At 57.0% G+C, this 18,756-nt stretch overlaps 3 protein-coding genes across 6 annotated transcripts; 1 reads left to right on the top strand and 2 right to left on the bottom strand.

The window, feature by feature from the left end:
* Positions 1–97: 97 nt before the first annotated feature.
* Positions 98–9,846, bottom strand: ZBTB17 (zinc finger and BTB domain containing 17). 3 transcript variants are annotated; one of them, XM_066334456.1, is made up of 17 exons: positions 9,707–9,846; positions 8,316–8,415; positions 7,754–7,865; positions 5,839–6,045; positions 5,489–5,677; positions 5,059–5,223; positions 4,870–4,980; positions 4,244–4,482; positions 3,999–4,141; positions 3,226–3,526; positions 2,830–2,917; positions 2,260–2,376; positions 2,060–2,180; positions 1,812–1,942; positions 1,517–1,732; positions 584–673; positions 98–466 (listed from the first exon to the last, which is right to left on the bottom strand). In XM_066334456.1, the coding sequence occupies exons 2-17, from the start codon at positions 8,319–8,321 to the stop codon at positions 195–197; spliced, it is 2,508 nt and encodes an 835-aa protein (XP_066190553.1). In that variant the 5' UTR covers positions 8,322–8,415; positions 9,707–9,846; the 3' UTR covers positions 98–194. The 3 variants fall into 3 exon arrangements, with proteins under 3 accessions (XP_066190553.1, XP_066190552.1, XP_066190555.1); XM_066334455.1 differs by having other exon boundaries at positions 4,870–5,223; XM_066334458.1 differs by lacking the exon at positions 4,870–4,980.
* A 1,866-nt stretch (positions 9,847–11,712) lies between these two features.
* On the bottom strand, positions 11,713–12,919 carry HSPB7 (heat shock protein family B (small) member 7). 2 transcript variants are annotated; one of them, XM_066334453.1, is made up of 3 exons: positions 12,662–12,919; positions 12,443–12,579; positions 11,713–12,220 (listed from the first exon to the last, which is right to left on the bottom strand). In XM_066334453.1, exons 1-3 carry the CDS (start codon positions 12,714–12,716, stop codon positions 12,035–12,037), a joined length of 378 nt encoding a protein of 125 aa, XP_066190550.1. In that variant the 5' UTR covers positions 12,717–12,919; the 3' UTR covers positions 11,713–12,034. The 2 variants fall into 2 exon arrangements, with proteins under 2 accessions (XP_066190550.1, XP_066190551.1); XM_066334454.1 differs by having other exon boundaries at positions 12,443–12,576; positions 12,662–12,915.
* Positions 12,920–13,114: 195 nt separating this feature from the next.
* Positions 13,115–18,241, top strand: LOC136370829 (chloride channel protein ClC-Kb-like). Its single transcript, XM_066334452.1, has 18 exons — positions 13,115–13,406; positions 13,487–13,615; positions 13,728–13,856; positions 13,958–14,097; positions 14,188–14,265; positions 14,357–14,435; positions 14,506–14,827; positions 14,907–15,008; positions 15,536–15,620; positions 15,704–15,865; positions 15,956–16,025; positions 16,275–16,385; positions 16,482–16,695; positions 16,778–16,911; positions 17,487–17,578; positions 17,658–17,741; positions 17,852–17,938; positions 18,068–18,241. The coding sequence occupies exons 1-18, from the start codon at positions 13,277–13,279 to the stop codon at positions 18,104–18,106; spliced, it is 2,187 nt and encodes a 728-aa protein (XP_066190549.1). The 5' UTR covers positions 13,115–13,276; the 3' UTR covers positions 18,107–18,241.
* The last annotated feature ends 515 nt before the right edge of the window (positions 18,242–18,756 follow it).

Raw genomic sequence — 18,756 nt, 5'->3', positions numbered from 1 at the left:
ATTTCAGTCCCCCCGCCCTGGGTTTCAGCTCTGCATGAGCCTCAGAACATCTCCTGGGGAGAATCTGCAGTGTCCCACCATCCCCGAGCACCAACGCTTACAAAATATTGCATTTTATTCCATCTCTTTCCTTCCAGAAATACACTTTTTACACCACTTCCGAGCTCTTAAATAAAGGCTGGGCAGGGGCGGGGTCACTCGGGGGTCGGCCCCTCGGCCGCGGGGGCCGGGGCAGCGGCCGGGGGCGGCTCGGGGCCGTCCCGGGGGCGGAAGAGGAGCTCCCCGGTGGGGATGACCTGCTCTGCCGGCCAGCCCGCGGCGCCGTACGGCTGGTAGAAGTCCGGCTCTGCCTGGAACATGACGAGCGCCTGGGCCGTGTGGATGCGCACGTGCTGCGCCAGGCTGCTGGCGTCCAGGAACTTCTCCCCGCAGGAATCGCAGGCGTAAAGGATCTGCGTGTTAGGGTCTGCCGGAGGAGAGAGAAACACACACAAAAATGGAGGAGGCGCTGGGAGGAGCCAGCCCGGCAGTCCCAGAGGGGGCTGGGGAGGTGGGATGGGAGGAGCCAGCCCAGTGTTCTCACCTGCCTCCTGCACCTGCTTCACCGCTTTGGTGATCTCAGCTTTAAGTGCTTCGGTCTCATCTGCTGTCACCGCGGCTGCCACAGGTACCACTGCGGGGACAGGGACGTTGTGGGGGACAGGGACATTAGGGGGGCCCGGCTGGGCAGGAACTGCCCCCCGCTGTGGATTCTGCCCAGTGCTGAGGTTGGGAGCGGCTCCAGTGGGATGTGAGGCTGCCCAGACTTGGGTGCTGTGCCCTTGGATAAATCTCCAGCGCCTCTGGGGTCTCCAGGACCTCCAAGCTGCAGCCCATAGTAAAATCCCAAACTGTCCCCCCACAAATGAATCTCTCCCATTTGTGGTGGCCCTTGGGCCTCTCGAACTGCACCTCATGGATAAACCTCTCTTTCAGGACCACCCCAAGGCACTCAATCTGCTCCCTAGGGATAAGTTTCCCCTCTGGAAAGGCTTCTGGGATCCCCTAGGCTGTCCCCCCACAGAAAATGTTAAATTAACCTCACTTTCAGGACAGTTCCAGGCCCCTCAGGCTGCTCCCCACAGATAAATTTTCCTTTTGGGGTGGTTCATGGAACACCCAAGCTCCTCTCCAGGGATAAAATCTCCCTTCTGGGATGGCATCTGGGACGTCCAAGCTACATCCCATGGATAAACCTCGTTTTCAGGACACCTCCAAGACCCCCAAGCTGCTCTGCCACAGGAAAATTTCCCTTTTGGGATGACTCCTGAGTCCCCTAAACTGAATCCCCATAAATCAGTCTCCCTCTGAGGACAACTCTGGGACCAGCCAGCTGCTCCCTAAGGGTAAGTTTCCAATTCAGGATGGCTTCAGGACCTCCCAGCTGCACCCACCACTAACTTTCCCTTCTGGATGGCTCCCAAGCTGGCCGCAAGGATGAAGTCCCTTTGGAAACCCTGTGGGCCCCCCAGCTCACCCGTGAGCTGTGTGACAGCGGTAGCAGCCAGTGCCTCGGTGGCCAATGTCACCATGTCATCAGACGCCACCGTGACGATGTTGACCTCATCGCCTTCCTCAGGCTCCAGGATTTTGATGCCAGCCTTGCCCTGGTGCACAGTCTTCACGTGGGAGCGCAGGTTGTCCACGCGGTTGAAGCCACGCCCACATTTGTCACACAGGAATGGCTTCTCCCCTGGGAAGAGGACAGGGAATGGGGGTGTGGGTGAGGAGGTGATGCCCAGGGGCGGTGCAGCGTTTTGGGAGGTACTCACCCGTGTGGATGATGATATGCTTGGACAGGTCGCCCACGTTGACGAAGGCTTTGTTGCAGACGGTGCATTTGTGAGGCCGGATGTTGTCGTGGTGACGGATGTGGTTGGCCAGCTGGCTCGACTGGACAAACCTTTGGGCATGACACCAGAGTCACCACAATCCATGGTATTGCTGCAAGCGGAGCTGCCCCCTGATATTCCAACACCACTGAAGTGCCCCTCCCGGTATTCCCAAGGGGAATCCTCACCTCTTCCCACACCGCTCGCACACATAGGGCTTCTCCCCGGTGTGCTGCCGCACATGGGCAATGAGGGAACTCGCCTGGGTGAAGGCTTTCCCACAGATCAAGCACTGGCATGGCTTCTCTCCTGGAGAAACACAGGAGAAGGTGGGTGGGGAGCACACAGGGAAAGAGAACCCCTCGGGGAGGCAGGAGCAGAGCCGTACCGGTGTGGATGCGGATGTGGCGCTGGAGCGCGCCGGGGTCGGCGAACTGGCGCTGGCAGTGCACACACACGTACGGCTTCTCCCCGCTGTGGATCCGCAGGTGCCGCTTCAGGTTACCTGGGAGCAGGGCAGGCTGAAGGACACCAGATCCTCTTTCCCAGAGCCCCAGAAGCTCCCCTGGGAAAGCCTGGTGCTATTCAGAGAGCAAGGGAAGTAGGCTGCACCTTGCCTGGGATCAGGCAACAACATGGAAGTGGAGACAGCCAGGACAAGCACCCAGTGTTTGAGGGGATCAAAAGATGCCACTAGAATCATTCCAACCCTCTGGCTCTCAGCAGGTTGGGAGAAGATGGGAGGAGACATGCCCATCTCCAACATTTGGATGAGGAGCTCCTTTCCAGGGTGTGACTCCATGGGGAAAACCAGGAATTCATGCAGCACAACCATGGCACAGTAAACCCAGGATGAAATGCTTCCTCTGGCTCTGATCCAGCCCCAGAACACTCCCTGCTTCCCCCAGACCATCTAAGTCCCATCACTCAGCCCCACAGCCCCCCTCCCCCATGTTACCTGATGTGGTGAACTGCTTTCCGCACTCCCGGCACTTCAGGGGCCCATCTGCAATGTGGATCTTCAGGTGAGCCTTCAAATTCCCCACCTGGGAATGGAAAACGGGATGGAGAGAGCCCCAAACCACCCTGTCTCCCTTCAGAGCAACCCAAATCCCCGTGGATCCCTTTTGGAGTGGCCTCTGGGACCTCCAAGCTTCACCCCATGGATAAACCACCCTTTCCAAGCTCCAAGACCTCTGAACTGCTTCCCATGGATAATCCACCCTTTTAGGACTGCTGTGGGATGCCCAATTACACCTCATGGATACACCACCATCCTAGGACAACTCTGGGAGCTCCAAACTGCATCCCTTCAAGGACCGCACTGGCCCACCTTCCCCGCTCCCTAGCGCACCTGGTTGAACTTCTTGTCACAGTGGGGACACTTGTGCTCCTTGTCAGTGTCGTGCGTCTCCAGGTGGCGCATCTTGGAGGTGGGGTCGGAGAAGGAGCGCCCACAGTAGTCGCACTGGTAGGGCTTCTCCCCGCTGTGCACCAGCTGGTGCCGCTTCAGGTTGCCCGAGGTGGTGAAGAGCTTGCCACAGTCCTCACAGCGGTACCGGGCCTCGCCCGTGTGCCGCTTCTTGTGCAGGTTCAGGAGGCTGATGAGGCGGTAGCTCTTCCCGCACTCCTCGCAGCCGTACGGCTTTAGTGGGCTGGGATGAGGTGGGAATGTCACACCCAGCACTGGGGTCTTGCTGCCACAGTGTGAGCATCACCCTCCAGCCAGACCCACAGGAATCATAGAATGGCTTTGGTTGGGAGGGACCTCTAAGCTCATCTTGTTCCACCAGACCCCACCTCCCACTAGACCAGGTTGCTCCACGCCCCATCCAACCCTGAACACTTCCAGGGACGGAGAGTCCATTAAACACCACAAAAAGAAAGAACAATCTGGACAATGATCTCAGACACAGGATGGGATTCTGATGGTGTCTGTGCAGAGACAGGAGTTGGACTTGATCCCTGTGGATCCCTTCCAGTTCAGGATTATTCTGCAACTATGACAGAGGCAGAAAGGCAAATCTCCTTCTGGATACCCCAACACACCAGTGGATTTCCAAAGGATTCAACCATTCCCAGCAAACCTCACATTTTTCAGGTGTCTTTCCCTGTCTCCATCCATACCTGTGTGTCTTCTCATGGGCCTTGCAGGCAGCTGGGTCAGAGAAGGCCTTGTTGCACTCCCTGCATGAGAAGGGCTTCTCTCCAGTGTGGATACGGATGTGCCGCTTGAAGTTCCCGGTGTGGGTGAACTCCTTCCCACAGTCCTAGGGATGGAGGGATAGGCACCGTCACCCTTCTCTTCCCAAGGCACCTGGTGGCACCTGGAGGCACCTGGAGATGTTGCCCAGGAGCCCAGCCAGCCTCACCTCGCACTTGTGTGTGACGGAGCCGTAGGCCTTGGACTCGGTGCGGTCGCTGTAGGTGCCGGAGCGCAGCAGGCGCGGCTCCCCCAAGTTCTCCTGCCCAGAATCAGTGCTTCCTGACTCGTTATCCTCAGTGTTTTCCCTGTTCTCCAGCTGGGTGGGCTCCTCCTCAGGGATTTTACCCTCATCTTCCTCCCCCACTATCATCTCCTCCTCTTCCTCCTTCCTCTCTGGCTTCATGTCTGCAGGACAGCAGAAAATGGGGATGCTCAAATTTGGGAGCGGCAGCAGAGGCACAAAATTCACCTGTATTTCCTTACCTAATGAGACTGGGATTAGGCAACCCCTGTCTGAAGGGAAATCACAGAAACATCTGAGTTGGAAGAGAAGTGAAAGCTCATCCATCATCACCTTTGCCTGGAATCACTTTGAATTTGCAGGTGATTAGCCCTAAATTCCCAAAGCCCGTGCAGGCAGAGGAGAATTTCACAACTCTCCTTGCTATGCTCCATGAAAACTGCTCCCAGAGGATCCATGCTTCACAGAACTTGCACTCACACAATTAATTCCACAGAAAATGAGGGCTCAAGCTCTGCCCAGCTCTGTCCCAGCCCTGCTCACCAACACACCTCCTGTCCCGGCGGTGTCCGTGGGGCTGCCGCTGCTCACCACACTGTCCGATGGCTGCGGGAGCCTGGGGATGTTTGCCTTGGGATCCTCCTGGACGGCAGCACCTGTCCCTGTGAGCACCGGAGTGTCACAACAGGGCGTGCTGGGGGTGACAGCAGGACCCAGGGTGTCATCCCTCGGTGGCTCACCTTCCTGGCTAGCCGGCTGCTCTGCAGGTGCCTCGGGCTGTGCCATGGCCTCTGGCTTCTCCTCCTTCCCCTCAGCATCAAGAGCAGCTGCTTTGGCTTTGTCAGGCTCCCCCAGAGCTTCTGCCACCACCAATGTCTTGGCATCGGCCATCACCTTGTTGGCTCCTGTGAGGGAACAGGCAAAGCCATCCAGCAGCTGCTGTCAGGAGGATTTCCAAATCCCACAGAATTCATAAAAGCAGTGATTTTTCAACCGCTGGTACTGGCCAAGAGGATCAAATCCTATCCAGGTGTACCAGATACACCCGGGAAGTGAGTTTGCAAGGTGGTCAAGGATCATAAGTAGATAAATTTTGGACTGTAGGAAGCAGAAGTCAGTAAATCTTGACTTTGCCTGGGTGAGGGGAAGCTAGAAAGGAAAGGTACGTACCAATCTCGGGAGGCTGCTGGTTCATCCCAGGGGGATTTTCTGGGGGCACGGAAAGAGATTTCAGTGCGTTGCAAGCGCTGACGATCTCCTGCATCTGCAGGAAACCTGCCACAGCCAGCACATCCTCCACGTTGTCGGGGCTCAGGCTCAGCTTAGCTGTGTACATGAACTCCAGAACATGGCCCAGGCCTGCAGCAGAGGTGACACAACCAGAAATGAGCCCTCACCCCTCACTCTTTCATTCTGAAATGCTCAAAATAACAAGCTGAAGAGCCTCCCTCGAAGTCTGGGCACAGAATTGTGTTGTTTAAGGAGTTGGGAGGGATCCTGGATAAAAATTCCAGGCCTACCTGCGGCATTGCTAATGTCCAGGTGCACCACGTCCTTCTGGTCCACAAAGAGCATGCGGAAGTAGTCGCTGCAGGCAGCCAGCACAGCCTTGTGGGCCTTGAAGTCGATGCCATCCACCACGAAGGTGCAGTCACAGAGCAGCCCCAGCTGCCGCTGCTGGTTCAGCTGCTCCAGCACCTGCTGGCTGTGCTGCGGGAAATCCATGGCTGTGGGGAGGTAAAAAACCCCGGGATTGGGGGGTGAGGTGGGTGGTGAAACCACTGAAGGAGTCATGGAGGCACAGAGATTACAAAACACAACCTGATTGCCCTCGTGGTTAACACAATGGCCCAAAAAGGTAAATTTCAGCTCCTCTCCTGGCTAAATCAACCCATACCCACTCCTAGAACAGCCATGACTCCAGCACAGGGCTAAAACGAGTTGATCGAACAGCTACAATGGTTTTTAGCTACCCTGACAGTATTCAGAACACAGCTTTGCTCCTCAGCTAGTCCAAACAGCGAGCAGGAGCCTTGTCACCTCTGCAGACACAAGTGCCATCATTATTCGTCTGTGTCATGGCTCCTGCCAAGGCCACAGCATGAAAGTGTTTGTCCAAACCTTCCAGTTCCTGCTCCTTCCAGCTGCTCATGCCACGATACTGAGGAATTTTTATATTTTATTATGTGTTTGGAGGAAGTTCTCCATGCTTGGAGCACAGCTCTGCCTAAGGAATGCTGCAAATTGTTGGAAACATGGCAAAACCCCAATTTTCCGGAAGCTGCTTCTCAGCGAAGTACTACACTGGATTTTCTCCTGACCTGCATTCATGGGGTCAGTGAAGGGTTTTCACTTGGCTTTGTCTTCCAACAATGATTCCGGTGCTGAAGGGATTGTTTCAAGGTATTGGCAAGGAGGTAGGGGAAAGGAAACAGGGACTATCCAGTTATTGTTCATGCAGGAAGTCCCTAAAGCTCTGGATGCTGTAGCAGGAAGGTTATGGCTGGGGGAACACTCCTGGATTCCATGCTCGGTGTCTGAAAGTTTCCAGCCCGTGGAAGTTGTTTTTCCACTTCACCACCTCTTAAATCAGGAGTTTCTAGTCAGGAAAAAGTGTGAGGTTTGGATCCACAACACCAGGCACTTCTAGTTCCTGCTCCTTCCAGGGATCAGTGGTCAGAGGGAGCCTCCTCCTGTCAGCTGCGGGTGCCAGCAATGCCTGGGGAAGGATCTTCCTCCCACGGATTCATTCAGCTTCCACAAGCATTTCCAGTGTGGGTGAGAGGCCAGGACCTCTCTGACAGCATCAGATCATGCAGAGAGCAAGTTCCACTCCGTTTTGTCGTTGCAATGAACTCCCTGCCCTGGCTTTCCCCCAGCTCTCCAAACTCCCCCAGCCTGTCCCAAAATACATCCCTGACAGCCAGGAAAAGCAGTACTTGGGTCAAAAATACTGCATAGCATGGCCTAGTGTGGTTTGCAGAGCTCTGGAAAAAAGACGGAGCATTTTCCCTGCAGGGTAAACAAGGCTGTGCTCCATGCTTGAACAGCTTTGCACAGCAGGACCTGAGAAATCTTGACAGTTTGATGCACTAAAAAGGTATTTTGGAGAATTTGTGGGAGGCACTTTGCATCTGAACAATGATTTTTCATGTTCCAGGATTGCACCTGTCTCAGCCTTGCTCCCCAGCTTTGAGAATGAAGTAAAAATCCAGGAAACTCAACTCCTCCCCAGAAACCTTCCTGTTTTCTGTAGTCTCCTCTGCAATGCCACATTCCAACTCCCTTGGAAGCCCAGTAGGGAGAGGCTTGGATGAGCTCTCTATACCCACACCCAGCAGCCAATGTCACCTCTATCCACTAAAATCCCTGACTCTGAGGTTTAACAATCCCAAACATTGGGACCCAGCTACAAAGACTGATGTCCCAGCTCACCCCTGTGCTGCAAGGAGTGGAGATATCTGGAGGACTGAGGGCCAGAGGGTTGTGTCTCTCCTCGAGAGATTTCTGCTTTCCAAGTGTTCAGGTCAGTCTCTACGGAGCCATCCTGGGGAAAATGGGATTAAAAACTCAATTTTAAACCTCCAGTCTTGGGTGCTAAAGGTGCAAAATCACTGATGCAGGATTGGGCACCCTCTGATATCCCCTCAGGGGAAATGATCCCCCTCCTGGCCTCTCCCCATCAAGGCTGTTGAGTCTCTCATTATCCAATTAATCATGGAAAAGTTCATTATGAGCGCACCCACGCCCACCACACAGATAAATACAGCAGCTGCAGTCATAGGGAGCTTCCCACGCGAGCTGTGCTAAGCACTCTCACTAATTAGAGACATTACCTCTCCCCTTCCCTGCCACATGAACATTTACCTATTAAAACCCCCTAAACCTCCCTAAATCGGAAAAAACAGTGATTTAAACATTGCCTTTCAAGGCTGTCACCACCCAGCCATCCATCCTGGGAAGGTGAAAGGGAAGAGGGGGTTTGTTTTCTACCCACCGTCATCTCTCGCCTTGTGCGTCAGCTCGAGGAACAACACGGCCCCAACCCTCGCTGCCTCTGCCCACAAAAGGTCTGTCCTCATTTCCAGGAACAGATCCTGAAAAATGAAATTTTTTTCATTAAAAAAATAAAGTTTAGAGCTGATTGGAGCAGAGCAGCTCCATGTAATAGTAACATGGATCATGGAATAGGGAAGGGCTGCAGAGCTTGTGGTCGGAAGCGGAAGGCAAGCTACGAGAGGGGAAATGATCACAAAGAGGAAAAAACGTGCTGAAAAGGAAATAAGATGAGAAAGACACAAAGAGAGGGACATCCTGGACACCCCACAGGGAACAGACATCCTGAAGACACCTTGGTTATTTGCATTTCAGGCCTATGGATGTGCTGGTGTTGCTTTGGACACCAAGACATCATCTGAGCCCGAGATCTGCTCTGAAATCCCTCCTCTGTTCTGCAGTGCCCAGAAATGACAAACCCTTGTCTCCAGAGAAAAACACCCTTTGGAATGCTGGCTGAGGGCTGGAATCTCGGGAGAAGCCTCTGATGCAGAAACAAAACTGAGGAAACGAGGCTGGTCCGGGAAATGTGTCACCCATGCCTGCCCGCAGAGGACACGGACAGCCAGGAGGGGCTGTCACCTCGCCAAAACGCCAGAACAAGGGAAAATTCCGTTTTCCTTGTGGTTTTCCCCGTCCTTGAGGTGCAGGGATGTGTCTGGGGCTGGCTCGGCCTGTGACCCCCATTCCCCACCGTCGGGAAGATCTTTCGGTGTCCCGAGGGGACAGTGATGCCCCAAGCCCGGTGGACACATGGCTTCGCTCATGGCATCGCCCCGAGTCACCTCACGAGTGGGAGGGGGTCACACAGCGGACAGGGACACGCTGGGGAGGGGGTGCAGCCAGGAGCCCCTCGGTGCCCTCACGACAGCCGCTCTTTCGTCCCCCGACAACCACGAGCCCTCTGCTCCCCTCATGACATCCAGATGCCCCACTACCCTCACGACAGCCCCCCCCCACTCCCCCTACAACAGCCACCAACCCCCTATCCCTCTCCTGACAGCGAGGAGCCCCCGCTCCCCTCACAGCAGCCAACAAATTCTGACGCTATCCGGCAGCCCCTCGTTCCTAGCGCGACAATCCCTCGTTCCCCCCACGACAGCCAGCAGCCCTCCGTTTCCCAGGGCCCGCCACCGGGACCGCCCCCCCCCCCCCCCCCGCGCAGCGTGCCCTCAAAGAACGGGGGCCGCGCACCGGAGTGACCGCCAAACCGGTTCCGTTAGCCCACAGCCAGCGAGCAGGGCCGCAGCCCCCACCCCTCCCCAGTGCTCGTATCCTACTCAGCCCTCTCCCCAGCTCCTCCAGCGCTCTCCCGGGGTCCCCATGCCGCACCTGTCATGCCGGGCCCGGCGGGGCCTCACCCGCGGCCCGCGGCCCTCACCGTGACACCGACCAGACAAAGGGCGCCGCCATCTTGGCGCCGGGCGGAAGCGGCGTCGCCCCGGCCCGCCCAGCGGCGTCATGGCGCATGCGCGGGGGGCCGCTCAGCTTCCCGCCCCTTCCCGCCGCAGAGGCGCCGCCATGACAGCGGGGGCGGTGCTGAGGGGCCGAGAGAAGCCTTGAGGGGCTGCAGAGGAGCTGAGAGAGGATGAGGTCTCGGTGCCGCTGCTACCGCCGTGTTCATGGCGAAGCATGTTCCCAGTCGCCACATCACCCTTGCTTAAACACCCCCGAGGTGGCGATTCCACCATTGTCCCAGTGCCTGGACACCCACTCCATGAAGGACTTTTCTGAATACTTGATGCCGTTCCTCTTTTCCTGTCACTTGTTCCCTTGGCTCCATCCTTCTGTCAGGGGGAAGGCTCCTGGTTGTTGGAAATAATAAAACTTTCCTAACTAATTTTAAATTAATTCTTTTAAGTAATTGTAAGCAGCACTCACTTTTGGCCAGCACTAGTTAAGATTCTCCACAGACCCTTATTACTAGGATCATTAAATCACCAAAACCTTAGTTAGAACTAACCCTGACAAGCTTCAATAAAGATTGGATATCTGGGATCTTAAATTTATGGCCCTTCAAGGACGTTGGAGTAACCAGAAAATACAGAGGGAATTGAAGTCTGGAAAGCTGGAGATTCCCTGTCTGAAGAAAATGTTAAAAAGACCACAGAAATCAATTGTCAACTGAAGACAGAATGCTAAATATTAAAGAGAATGATATGAACATTAATTTATTTGTTCGCTGAAAATGTATAAATAAGTGAAAAACTTTTGTATCAGGCTACAAGGATGCCCTCGATCCCCTTGTCCAGATCGTTGATAAAGTTTTAAAAACGTCCCCAAAAAAAGTCCTTTTTTCCCCCCAGCTTTCCTGCCACAAACGAGCTGCTATGGGGGTGTGTTTGGGGCCGACCTTCGCCCTCTGCACATCTCCCCTGTCCGAAAGCAATTCGGGCAGAAATAGGGCCGGGTTTCCCATTTTCTTCCTCCTTTCTCCGCATCTCCCTGGGCGAGGGCCACTAGATGGCAACCAGTGACCGGCGCTGGGTGCCGGGCCGGCGTCTGGGGACGAGCAGCCGCTTCCCATCTCCGGGGCCCTCCCCCGGGCTTCCCGAGCCTTTACTGCCCGAAACAACTTCATCCATCACTTTTAACCCTTTCCTCTGCCGCGGGCAGTGCCCTCAGTGGCAGCCAGAGCGGCCGTGCCTGGGACGGTGCCAGGCGCGTTAATGCCAGTCACGAGTGTCTCGGGCACGGGCGGGATCGGGCTGCCCCGGGGCGGGAGCAGCAACACGAGCCGGGCGCTGTGTGTAGCCATAAACAGGCGCCCGCCCCGAGCAGACGCCTCGCTGTTGTTGGTACACACAGGGAAACGGAGCCAGGCCCTTTCTTGCGGGAGGTTCTGCCCTCCCCCAAAAAGAAGCCCTTGGGTTTGGGGCCGTCATCGCGGCTAGTGCCGGGCTTGGGGCATCCCGAGGGTGGTGGGTGAGGATGGGCGAGAGGAGGAGGAGGGTTTGGTGCCCCTCCAGGTGCGTCGGCAGCCGAACAGCTGAGGGAATGGCTCAGAAATAGAGCTCAGGGGAAGAAATGAGTCACCCCGGGCGGGTAATAAACAGGGCAGCGGGCGCCCCAGCGGCTCCTGGTGCGGGTTTTTGTCGGGATGCTGGAATATCCCTTTACCGAGACACCCTTCGTATCTGAACGCACAACCCTTTTTTGAGGATAAAGCATCAAGGAAACATTAAAAAAAAACCCCAAAACCAGAAAAACAAAACAAAACAAACAAACAAACAAACCCCACACAAAACACCACCACACATCACAAAAAAAAAAAAAAAAAAAAAAAAAAAAAGGAAAAAAAAATTTTAGAAACCACCCAAAAACGGAGAAGGCGGCAGTCAGATGTTCTCAATAATTTATCCCAAGCTCTATATACAAAGACAAGCTCTGGCGGAGGTTTAGGAAGGGAACCTGGCTCCCAGCAGGACTCTTGGCACGCTGGATCTTCCCCCTTCAACACGCGCAAGCTAAAAATTGCCGGAGCTGGGACTCCCCTCCGGAGTTTCTCGGTCGGCGACAGGATGCATTCAGCACACGTCTGACCGCACTCTGGAGGGAGCGTTCCCGTCCTATACCCCACATCCCACCTCCTTCCCAAATCACCCATTTAATTAGCGAGGGAGGGAAAAGATAGGGGAGGGAAAGGAGCTCCTCGACCCCTCAGATCTTGATCTCAGTCCGGAAGGTTTGCTGGACGTGCTCGGAGTGCTTGGCCGGCCGGCGCTGAGCCCGGATGGTCAACATCCCGTTGTCCCCCAGCGAGGACGACACAGATGTGGGGTCCACGTCTTCGGGCAGCTGGCACTTGTGGGTGAAGGTGTTCATGACGGTGCCATCCGTGGCCAACTGGGAGAAAAAGGGTGAAAAGAGGCGATTTTGGGGTACAAGCAGAATGGGGACTCATTATCCCCTGCGGTCACCATTAATTAATAGTGGATTAAACGCCGTTGGGGTTGTGGCCGCAGCTGCTTGGGAATTGGGTAGGAGCTGGGTGATCCCCCTATACCCCGATGAGGATTTTGGGGTCCCTCGCTTTGCGGGTGAGCAGGGAAGAAAGGGAGCACCCACCTTCTCGGCATGCACCTCAATCTGGTTGTTGGAGGTGGTGACGATGATGTCCTCGGGCGCAAAATCGCTGACGTCCACCGTGAACTGATAGGTGTTCCCCAGGGTCTTCACCACGCCCGTGTTACCGGGGTGAGCTGCTGGACAGGGTTTTGGGGGGGTCACAGCCACGACTTGCTGAGGATCCCCCCCAAATGCCTCCTGGGTGCGCTCCAAACTCACCTGGGAACCCCAAGGTCTCCCCGTGGGGCCGGACAAAGCTCCCGAAAAGCTCCATAGTGCCGGCGGGCGAGGATTTCACCTTCACCCACCGCTTGCCCCCACCTGCGACCCGCAGCTCCCGCCGGGGGCAAGAGCGGAACCCCCTTCCTCGTCCTCCTCCCGGCGAAGGCGACGCCGGATCGGTTATTTCGGGCTATTTCGACTTGACGAGCTTTTTAAAGCCTCGTTAAGGCTCCCGGCCGCCTGCCAGACCTCTCGTAAAACCGGCTAAATTTAGGTCCTGCGCCGGAGACGGTGGAAATTTTCCCCCTCTCCGTCCCCCTCCCAGCTCAACGCCATGGAATGCAATGCCTATTATTAAGGAATAATCATGATAATTAATTAAAATACTTATTAAATCCTGCCCGCCGCGATGTACGTTGGGATTGCGAGCTGCGGGGTGGTGGAGGGGGAGGAAACCCGGCTCGCTCCGGCCCGAGCGGGTCCGTCGGATTCGTCAAGGTCGTTTTTAATGAGCTCGTTTGCAAACTCAGTCGGGCAGCGGAGGCAGAGGCGGGAGGACGGGTCAGGGGGTATTAGAAAAAAAGGGGGGCCGTACCCAAAAACATCCCCAGGATGGAGCGCCCCGTTCCCAGGGCGCTGCAGGGGGAGAAGGAAGAGGAGGCGGAGGAGGTGGAGGTGGAGAGGGTGCTGGTGTCGGAGCACAGCTGGAGACCCTGCCCCACCGCCCGAAGAAGGGTCCGAGGTGAGACCCCCACCCAAAAAGGGGGATTCTGGGGGCGGGGTTTTTTTGGGGGGGTCAGCACCCTGTTTCCCTTCTCGCAGGGTGCTTAGAGTGGGTGAAGCGGCAGCTGTTCCGCGTCGGGGAGGATTGGTACTTCCTCTTCATCCTGGGGGTCCTCATGGCCACCATCAGCTTCACCATGGACATCATTGTCATCAGGCTCCACTCGGGTAAACGAAGGGCGCTCTGGGGGGGCTCCACTGGCGTTTGGGGGTTCACTGAGGGTATGAGGGGGGGGTCTTTCGGGGGGATGCATCTGCCCTCCCGACACCTCTCCTCCAGCCCACATGTGGCTGTACCGAGAGATCGGGGACATCGAGGTGCTCAAGTACCTCTCGTGGACCCTGTACCCCACGGCACTGGCTGCCTTTTCCACCGGCTTCTCCCAGAGCATCACCCCACACTCTGGAGGTGAGCCAGTTGCACCCCAACCTCCCTGGCTCCCTAAAATGTCCCCTCGGTAATGGGCAACCCCTATAATTTGGATCCTGCTCCCCCCACCCCGGCTCCAGGCTCCGGCATTCCGGAGCTGAAGACCATCCTGATGGGCGTGGTGCTGGAGGACTACCTGGCCATCCAGAACTTCGGAGCCAAGGTGGTGGGGCTGACCTGCACCCTGACATGCGGCAGCACCCTTTTCCTCGGCAAAGTGGTGAGGGATTCCCTTCTGAGTCCCAAAATCCCCGTCGGTTTCAGTTGGTACTGAGGCGGGGAGGACGCTCAGGACTGTGTCCTCCCCCAGGGTCCCTATGTCCACCTCTCCGCCATGGCTGCAGCATATCTGGGGAAGATGAGGACCACGGTCACGAGGGAGTATGAGGTGGGGGGATGCCACCACCCAAAAAATGAATGGAGGGATTTAATTTTGTCCCCAAGAAGCTGGGGTTGTGTCTAACCCCCCTACCCTACAGAACAAGTTCAAGCAGCACGAGATGCTGGTGGCAGCTCAAGCCGTTGGGGTGGCCACAGTCTTCGGGGCGCCCATCAGTGGTGAGGACCCTCCTAATCCCACCCTGTGCACCCCTAAACCTCGCCCTGATCCCTTTCCCCATTTTTCCAGGGGTGCTTTTCAGCATCGAGGTGATGTCCCCCCACTTTGCTGTGCGAGATTACTGGCGGGGCTTCTTTGCTGCCACCTGCGGTGCCTTCATGTTTCGGCTCCTGGCTGTGTTCAACAGTGAGCAAGGCAAGGCAGGGTGGGCAGGATGTGCCCTCTCTTCCCCTTTAGCCTCCCCCCGTGGTATTTTTGGGGTGCTCACCCCCAAACCCACACCCTCATTCCTATCCCCCCTCCCAGAAACCATCGCCGCTCTTTTTAAGAGTGACCTCAAGATTGATTTTCCCTTCGACCTCCTGGAGACCTTCTTTTTTCTGATTTTGGGGTATGGAGGCTCTGGTTTTGGGGTGTTGTCTGTGCTCTGCCTGTGCCCTGCCTGCACCGTACTTGTCCTCTCCTCACAGGATCATCTGTGGGATCGTGGCTTGTGCTTACCTCTTCTGCCAGCGTTGGATGATGGTGGCTGTCAAGAAGAACTGGCTGACAGCCAAGCTCTTGGCCACTGAGTCCGTACTGGGCGTCCGTCCATCCATCTGTCTGCACCCTGCACCCTCTGTGTCCATGTGTCCATGCTGTGCAGGCTCTGCATGTCCCTGTGACCTTCCCATACACCCTGGGTGTCTATGTGCCTCCCATGAAGCACCCTGGATGTCCATGTGTCCCCACTGCACCCTGCCCCTCCACTCTGAGTATGGTCACAGTATGTCCACCCTGTGCCACCCATGCATCCACTGCATACACCCCTAACATCCACCCCCTGCACTCCGAGTGTCCCTGTGTCCCCTCCCTCCTACACCCCAAGTGCCCCTTGTCTGTATCCCCCCACGCACGCTGTTCACCCCACCCCATCCACCCTGGGTGGCCTTATGTCCACCCTGTGCATCCATATATTCCTCCCATTGACCCTGGGTGCCCCAGTGTTCCCCCTATGCACACTATCCACTAACCCCATCCCCCCTGGGAGTCTCTGGGTTCCCCGTGTACGTCCATCTGTCCATCTGCATGCACCCAGCTCCCCATGTCCCCCCTGCAGCAAACCTGTGTACACGGTGCTGGTGGTGCTGCTCCTCGCCTCTGTCACCTTCCCGCCTGGGCTGGGGCAGTTCATGGCCTCCAGGGTGAGTGGGGACATGTGGGGCTCCCTGGGGACCCCAAAACCTCCCAGCGGGGGCTCAGGGTGTCCATTTGTCCATCTGTCCAGCTCACCATGAAGGAACATCTCATCTCCCTCTTCGACAACCGCACGTGGGGCTTGCTGGCCCCCAACGCCTCGGGGATGGCCAAGCCTGGAGGGCTCTGGCAGGAGTGGGACCATCCCTCTGCCACCATCTACGGCACCTTGACTTTCTTCCTGCTCATGAAGGTAACCATGGCTCCCCCAATCTCTGGGTGTGCCCTCCCAACACGGTGTTTCCATGGGGTGACCCCCGCCCATGTCTGCTGGCCCCCCCAGTTCTGGATGCTGATCCTGGCCACCACTCTGCCCCTGCCAGCTGGGTACTTCATGCCCATCTTCATCTACGGTGAGTCAGGGGCTGGGGGGACATGGGGGGGGGACAGCCAGCCCAGGGGAGGGGTGCAGGGGGTTCATTCAGCCCTTGGAGTGGGATACTGGGGGTATATCTAGCCCTGGAGTGGGGTATATCCACTTTGGGGGGTACAAGGGAGGCATCCAGCTCTGGGAGGGCTGCAGGAAGGTGGTCACCTCTACTTCCACTATTTTTGGGGAAGCTCCTGGGATCTCCCCACCTTCCCTCCTCTCCTTATTTTAGGAGCAGCCATCGGGCGCCTGATAGGGGAGGTGGTGGCCCTGCTCTTCCCACAGGGGCTCCATTCAGAAGGACCCCCACGGCCCATTATTCCTGCTGGCTATGCCCTGGCGGGTGAGTCTGGGGGTGGGGGACACCCCCACGGGCAGAGGGACACCCACGGGCAGGGAAACACCCACCCCCATCCCCTGACCCTCCTCCCCCTGCCAGGCGCAGCCGCATTCTCGGGCTCAGTGACCCATGCGGTGTCCACGGCCCTGCTGGTGTGTGAGGCCACTGGGCACCTGGGCCACATCCTACCCACCGTGCTGGCCGTGCTGGTGGCCAATGCCATCACGCAGAAGAACCAACCATCCTTCTACGACGCTGGCATCATCGTCAAGAAGCTGCCCTACCTGCCCCCCATCCGCAGTCGGCACATTGCGTAAGCCCCTGCCCCAAAAATCCATGTTCTGCGGGCATTCTCCAGGAAACAATTGAAATTTGGGGGGTTTTGTGCTCGCCAGCTCCTACCGAGTGATGGTGGAGGAGTTCATGGAGCGCCGGGTGGTGGCCTTGGCCAAGGGGGACGGTTTCCAGGAGGTACTGGTGGCCTTGGATGCCTCTGCTGATGCTGAGTACCCTGTGGTAGAGAGCACAGGTGGGATGTGGGATCTGGGGGCTTCACTGTTACCATGGGGGGGGACCAGCAAGTCCCTGGCCCTGTGGTGGCCCATCTGTGTCTCCTCATGCTGTCCCCATGGTGTCCCCCAGTGCCCACTTGATATTCCCATGCTATCTCCATACCATGCCCATGCTGTCCATATGGGATGTTCCTGCAGTGTCCCCACACTGCTCTCGTTGGTGTCATTTGATATTCCCCAGGGTGTCCACATGTTGTGCCTTCTGTATTGCCATGGTGCCACCTCAGCACTCCCATACTGTCCACATGGTGTCCCCATGCCATTCCCTCAATATTCCCATATCATCCCCATAGTGTCCCTGTACTGTATCAATGCTGTCCCCATGCTGTTCCCTCGATATTCCCATTCTGTCTCCACGGTGTCCCTATGGGGTGTCCCCTCAATATTCCCATACTGTCCTCATATCATGACCCTGCTGTTCCTATGGGATGTCCCTTTGGTGTCCCCAGTATCTTCCCTTGCTATTCCCATACTGTTCCCTTGGTGTCCCCTGGTACTCTCATATTGCCCCTATCCTGTCCCCTCTTTCCAGGCTCCCCCACTCTCTTGGGCACCATCAGCAGGTCCCAGCTGGTCACCTTCCTCCAGAGCCACGAGCACCCCCAGGCCCCCCAAAGGGAGAAGGTAAACAGGGTGGGGGGCATCCTACCACACCCACAAAGCTGCTTTTCCTCCCCAACATTAACATGTCACCTTCCTCAAGCTGGCCACCGTGGGGACACTTGGGGACGACTGCACCATTGAGCCCATCATGCTTCAGTTCTCCCCGTGGACCTCCTTGCACCAGGTTTGGAGGAGGGGGAAACACGTTCTGGGAGCCTCCCAGGCCTGTGTCACACTGAGGGGACACAGTGAGGGTGGCCTTGTCCCCACGTGTCCCTGTTGTCCCTTTCCCAGGCCTATCACCTCTTTCAGCTGCTGAAGCTGCATCGAGTCTTTGTCACCCGCTCTGGGGAGTTGGTGGGAGCCGTGAGCAGGGCAGAGGTGAGGGGGGAAGGGGCGAATGGGGGCGCAAAAGGGAAGAGAAAAAGGGGCAGATGGGGGAGAAAGGGGGAAAAGGAGAAGGGAAAGTGGGAGGAGAGCCCCTGTCCCACCTCCTCTGTCCCCTTCCAGCTGCGGAGAGCAATCGAGGAACTTGCCAACCCCAAGTGATGACGTTTTGGGACCACAGGGGACCCCTCCTCAGGGACGTCCACCATGAAAAGAGGGGGGGTCCTGACCCCCCAGGTGGTGTGGGGAGTCTAGGCTGGGGGTACCGGTTCTCCAGCAGAGCATTAAATACATCGTCCATCAATGCTTCCTCCCCGCTCTCCTCTTTCTTCAGCCCTGCCACTTTCTTTTGTGGGGAGTCACCCCCTTCTGAACCCAACAACAACGCTTAAAACCGCCCAAATCACCCCAAAACTGCCCAGGACACTCACTGAAGTTCCCCAGTCTTTGCGACCACCTCCCTATGTCCCCCCCCCCGCCCCCAAATTATCAGCACACAATTATCCTTATTTTAATTACCGCCGTTAACAGGGGGGTGGGTGTTGAGTGCCCCCGAAATCCGTGGCGGGCCGAGGCCCCAGGCCCTTGGTGGCCCCGGGCGCAGCGGGCTCGGGCGGCGCTAACGAAGCCGCAGTTAAGCCGGGGGTTAATTAGGCGCGGCGGGGCAGGTTGGGCAGGGCGGGCATGCCCGGGCCCGGCCGAGGACGGGTGAAGCGGGGTCAGCGCCAGGGAGACACCCCAAAAGTGGGGCAGGAGCTGGGCTGGGCTCAGGGATGGGCGCTGGGAGAGGGCCTGGGCTGCGGCACCCACGG

Source organism: Sylvia atricapilla, chromosome 22 (assembly GCF_009819655.1).
Source record: "Sylvia atricapilla isolate bSylAtr1 chromosome 22, bSylAtr1.pri, whole genome shotgun sequence".
NCBI lineage: Eukaryota > Metazoa > Chordata > Aves > Passeriformes > Sylviidae > Sylvia > Sylvia atricapilla.
Note: the sequence above shows the minus strand (reverse complement) of the source record. Positions and strands in the feature narration are given on the sequence as shown.

Bases quoted from the DNA above. Each gene is read 5' to 3' on its own strand.
- ZBTB17 (XM_066334455.1), bottom strand. The intron at 5,224-5,488 runs GTACGTACCTTT...GTTCCCTCACAG, and splicing joins CCAGCAGCCTCCCGAGATTG to GAGCCAACAAGGTGATGGCC. The intron at 4,483-4,869 runs GTGTGTTGGTGA...GCTGTCCTGCAG, and splicing joins GGACACCGCCGGGACAGGAG to ACATGAAGCCAGAGAGGAAG.
- HSPB7 (XM_066334453.1), bottom strand. From the start codon at position 12,716: ATGGAGCTTTTCGGGAGCTTTGTCCGGCCCCACGGGGAGACCTTGGGG. The intron at 12,580-12,661 runs GTGAGTTTGGAG...AACCCTGTCCAG, and splicing joins GGAGACCTTGGGGTTCCCAG to CAGCTCACCCCGGTAACACG. The intron at 12,221-12,442 runs GTGGGTGCTCCC...TTTTTCTCCCAG, and splicing joins TTGAGGTGCATGCCGAGAAG to TTGGCCACGGATGGCACCGT.
- LOC136370829 (XM_066334452.1), top strand. From the start codon at position 13,277: ATGGAGCGCCCCGTTCCCAGGGCGCTGCAGGGGGAGAAGGAAGAGGAG. The intron at 13,616-13,727 runs GTAAACGAAGGG...CCTCTCCTCCAG, and splicing joins TGTCATCAGGCTCCACTCGG to CCCACATGTGGCTGTACCGA. The intron at 16,386-16,481 runs GTGAGTCTGGGG...TCCCCCTGCCAG, and splicing joins TGCTGGCTATGCCCTGGCGG to GCGCAGCCGCATTCTCGGGC.